This window comes from Mandrillus leucophaeus, unplaced genomic scaffold (genome assembly GCF_000951045.1).
Source record: "Mandrillus leucophaeus isolate KB7577 unplaced genomic scaffold, Mleu.le_1.0 Scaffold109, whole genome shotgun sequence".
In the NCBI taxonomy this organism is placed as follows: Eukaryota; Metazoa; Chordata; class Mammalia; order Primates; family Cercopithecidae; genus Mandrillus; species Mandrillus leucophaeus.
In genome coordinates, this window is record NW_012099098.1 from 835,484 (window position 1) to 839,228 (window position 3,745).

The 3,745-nt window shown below is 51.4% G+C and overlaps 1 protein-coding gene across 3 annotated transcripts in view; it reads left to right on the forward strand.

The window, feature by feature from the left end:
* The window catches only part of TRUB2 (TruB pseudouridine (psi) synthase family member 2), a 13,956-nt gene that overhangs the window by 4,222 nt on the left and 5,989 nt on the right, over window positions 1-3,745 (forward strand). For 2 of the 3 annotated variants that reach the window (XM_011987893.1, XM_011987907.1), the window contains exons 3-4: window positions 974-1,048; window positions 2,577-2,638. In XM_011987893.1, coding sequence (XP_011843283.1) covers window positions 974-1,048; window positions 2,577-2,638 — 137 coding nt within the window. The remainder of the gene's footprint in view (window positions 1-973; window positions 1,049-2,576; window positions 2,639-3,745) is intronic. The other variant, XM_011987900.1, reaches the window with a different exon arrangement.

Sequence of the window (3,745 nt, forward strand, 5' to 3'; positions counted from 1 at the left end):
CCCGCCACCACGCCTGACTAATTTTTTGTATTTTTAGTAGAGATGGGGTTTCACCGTGTTAGCCAGGATGGTCTCGATCTCCTGACCCCGTGATCCGCCCGTCTCAGCCTCCCAGAGTGCTGGGATTACAGGCGTGAGACACCGCCCCTGGCCAGGAGTGATTTTTTTAGTGAACAAAGTTGCCCAACAATGGAACTGGTTCTGGTAATGTGCCCCCGTCCCTATATGTGATTAACGCATGTGTCAGGGAATCTAGAGGTTTTACTAGAAACCTCTAAAACCCCTTGGACTTGTGATATTCATTGACTGTATTATATGGTAACAATAAGAAGTATAATGTATTGAGTCGTCACTCTGTACTAGGCATTGTTTTAAGCTTCCCCCAAGTACAATCCACAGTCCTGTGAGATGGGTCCTATTTTCATTTCACAAGAGAGAAAACTGAGGCTCAGTGTTGACATTTAGTAACATAGCCTGGATTCAGTAGGCCCTTAACTGCTCTGGATCCTTCCCCTAGATTCCTCTTAATCTATGGAAGTGTAAACACTTCTGGCTCATTCCTGCATTTATTCTTTCAGTAGTTCTTTCCTGAGCAGCTAGTGAGCTGACACACTCAGGTTCTGCCTTAAGGAGCTCACAGCCTCCATTTTCCTCCAGGGACTCTTCGTCAGTAGAGCTGGGCAGGGAAGCCCACACTCTGGACCTTCAGTGTTAGGCCAGTCTTCCTAGAGCCTCTCACTGGCAGACTGATGATAGGCAGAGTAAGAGGCATCTTGGGGTGCCCTTTGGATCCCAGGGCACTGAGGAGACCGTTCAGGGTCCCAGATTCCATGACAGGCAAGCCTGAGAGTCTAGCCTGATGCTAGTTTGGACTCCATGAGGCTGCATTCTGAGAACGAAGTCAACATGCAGCCCAAAGCCATCCTGGGGTGGCATTTAGTTGAGAAAATGGACCTTGTTTGTTTCTTTCCAGTATGTGGACCAGCATTCACCCATCTCAAGGTTGGCATGGGACATCGGCTGGATGTCCAGGCTTCTGGAGTACTTGGTAGGTGATGTGAGAAGCCTGGGGATACAGTGATAAGGCTTGAGAAAAGATCCCGGAGCTACCAGGAGCCCAGTCCACTTCTTACCTGGCACCCACGTCCCACCATTCCTCTCCTGCCCTGATTCTTGCCCCAAGGCTGATCAGCTGGGGAGTGGATAGGTGGACGGAGGTAATCACAGGTTAATATCACAGTCACCCACCTTTATTCAGTGATTCCCACACATGATGTAGTTCGAGGCCCTTTATGCACATTTATTTACTACGACGACTTTATTAGGTAGATACTGTATGATTTTATGGAAGAACAAAGTAGGAGTTAGGTGACTTGTTCTGTGTTCCGTGGCCAGTGAATCCCCCTGGTCTGGAGAGGGAAAACCATCATTGCATCATGGGGCAGCTAGGCGCGTGACTCTGGGCCCAATGGCCAGGGCCTGCATGTGGCTGGGGCTGGACACACAAAGCCCTAGTCATGAGCCATCTGTGTCCCCAGGGTCAGGTGGTGCCCACATCCTCCAGCCGCGACAGTCACAGTCCCCTTGTCTTGCTTCCTGAGACACAGGCAGGCAGACATGATCTCACGCCCCCTCTCCCTGTTCTGTCTCCCCACGAGTGAATGCAGGGTCATTCTCTCCCGCAGCCAGAGGGAGAAACAGACCGGGAGAAAGGCAGGAAGTGACCACAGTGGCCACTGTTTATTGGGCCCTTCCTCTGTGCTGACTGCACAGCACCCACAGGAATCAGTATTTTTTTTTTCCCCGAGACAGAGTGTTGCTCTGTCTCCCAGCTGGAGTGCAATGGCGCGATCTCGGCTCACTGGAACCTCTGCCTCCTGGGTTCAAGCAATTCTCCTGCCTCAGCCTCCCGAGTAGGTGGAATTACAGGTGCCTGCCACCACATCTGGCTAATTTTTTTTTTTTTTTTTTTTTTTTGAGACGGAGTCTCACTCTTGTTGCCCAAGCTGGAGTGCAGTGGCATGATCTTGGCACCACACCTGGCTAATTTTGTATTTTTAGTAGAGATGGGGTTTCACCATGTTGGCCAGGCTGGTCTTGAACTCCTGACCTCAGGTGATCCGCCTGCCTCAGCCTCCCAAAGTTCTGGGATTATAGGCATGAGCCACTGCGCCTGGCCTTCAGGCAGTATTTTTACCCCCATTTTGCTGATGGGGAACTTGACGCTCAAAGAGGCTACAGGTTATGCTTAGAGCTGCCCCTGATTTGAGTGCAGGTTTGTGTGACTAGGCCAGGGATCTCTTCCTTTGAGGTGTCAGAGTCCCCTGGGGAGCTTGGCAAGGATCCTAGGCCCCCTCCAGCCATGAGTCAGATTCAGTGCATATGGGTAAGCCCTAGCAACCTGCATGTGATGCATACCCAGAGGGGCGCATTTGCCCCCTATAGATCTTCTTGCCTTCCTGCTGCCTTTGGCAGCATCAGAAAAGGGAGTATTCTGATGGTGGGGGTAGGGGCGGGAATATTTAGGGGAATGGGAAGGGGGTCCCAGGTGTGAGATGAGGCTGGCTGCTTTTCAGTGCTCGGCGTGGGACATGGATGCAGGCTCCTCACCGATATGTACAATGCTCATCTCACCAAGGTACGAGGGTCTGGGGACAGCCTGCTTCTCCCTTGGTCCTTTCCTGGGGGTCACCAGCAGGATTCTGAAGCTTAGAGGATTTCTTCGGGGAGCACCCCAGCCATCAGCAAGCATTTTTTTAATGATCGTATGCTGCACAGGGGTGGTAATGATGATAATAACTACTGGCGTTAGTGTATGCCGGCCACTCTGTGCTGAGCACTGTATGTGGATTCCCTTAGGGAAGCCTCACAGCCTCCCTGTAAAGTGGAATCTGTTGTTAGCCCCATTTCACAGATGAGAAAACTGAGACTCAGAGAGGAGATGTCACTTACCCAGGTCACGTAGTTGTTAGGGCTTTTAGAGCTGGCATTTGAACCTAGGTCTCTCCAACACCAGAGCTTGATCATGATGCCATTCCATATTCTGTCCCAAGACTGAGAGGTAGATGTCAGCATCCTGCCCACAAGGGGCTTACCATCCAGAGGTGGGGTTGGGGCTATGGAGCCTGATGCCACAAAGTATGTGCGTAGGTGCCACGTTATGGGGCCCACGTTTTTAGTGGTTAAGAGCACAAATTCTGGAGCCAAATGACTTCAGTTCGAACCCCAGCTTCTACCACTCTGACAGCTGTGTGTCCTTGGGTGGATTACCTCATTAATATCTGTGTTTCTCAGTTTCCTCATCTGTAAAATGGGAATGGGGGCCAGGTGTGGTGGCTCATACCCGTAATCCCAGTACTTTGGGAGGCTGAGGCAGGGGGATTGCTTGAGCCCAGGAATTTGAGGCCATTCTGGGCAACATAGCAAGACTCCATCTCTATTTAAAAAATTGTTTTAGGCCGGGTGCAGTGGCTCAAGCCTGTAATCCCAGCACTTTGGGAGGCCGAGGCAGGCGGATCACGAGGTAAGGAGATCGAGACCATACTGGCTAACACGGTGAAACCCCGTCTCTACTAAAAAATACAAATAACTAGCCGGGCGAGGTGGCGGGCGCCTGTAGTCCCAGCTACTGGGGAGGCTGAGGCAGGAGAATGGCATAAACCTGGGAGGTGGAGCTTGCAGTGAGCTGAGATCCGGCCACTGCCCTCCAGCCTGGGCGACAGAGCAAGACTCCGTCTCAAAAAAA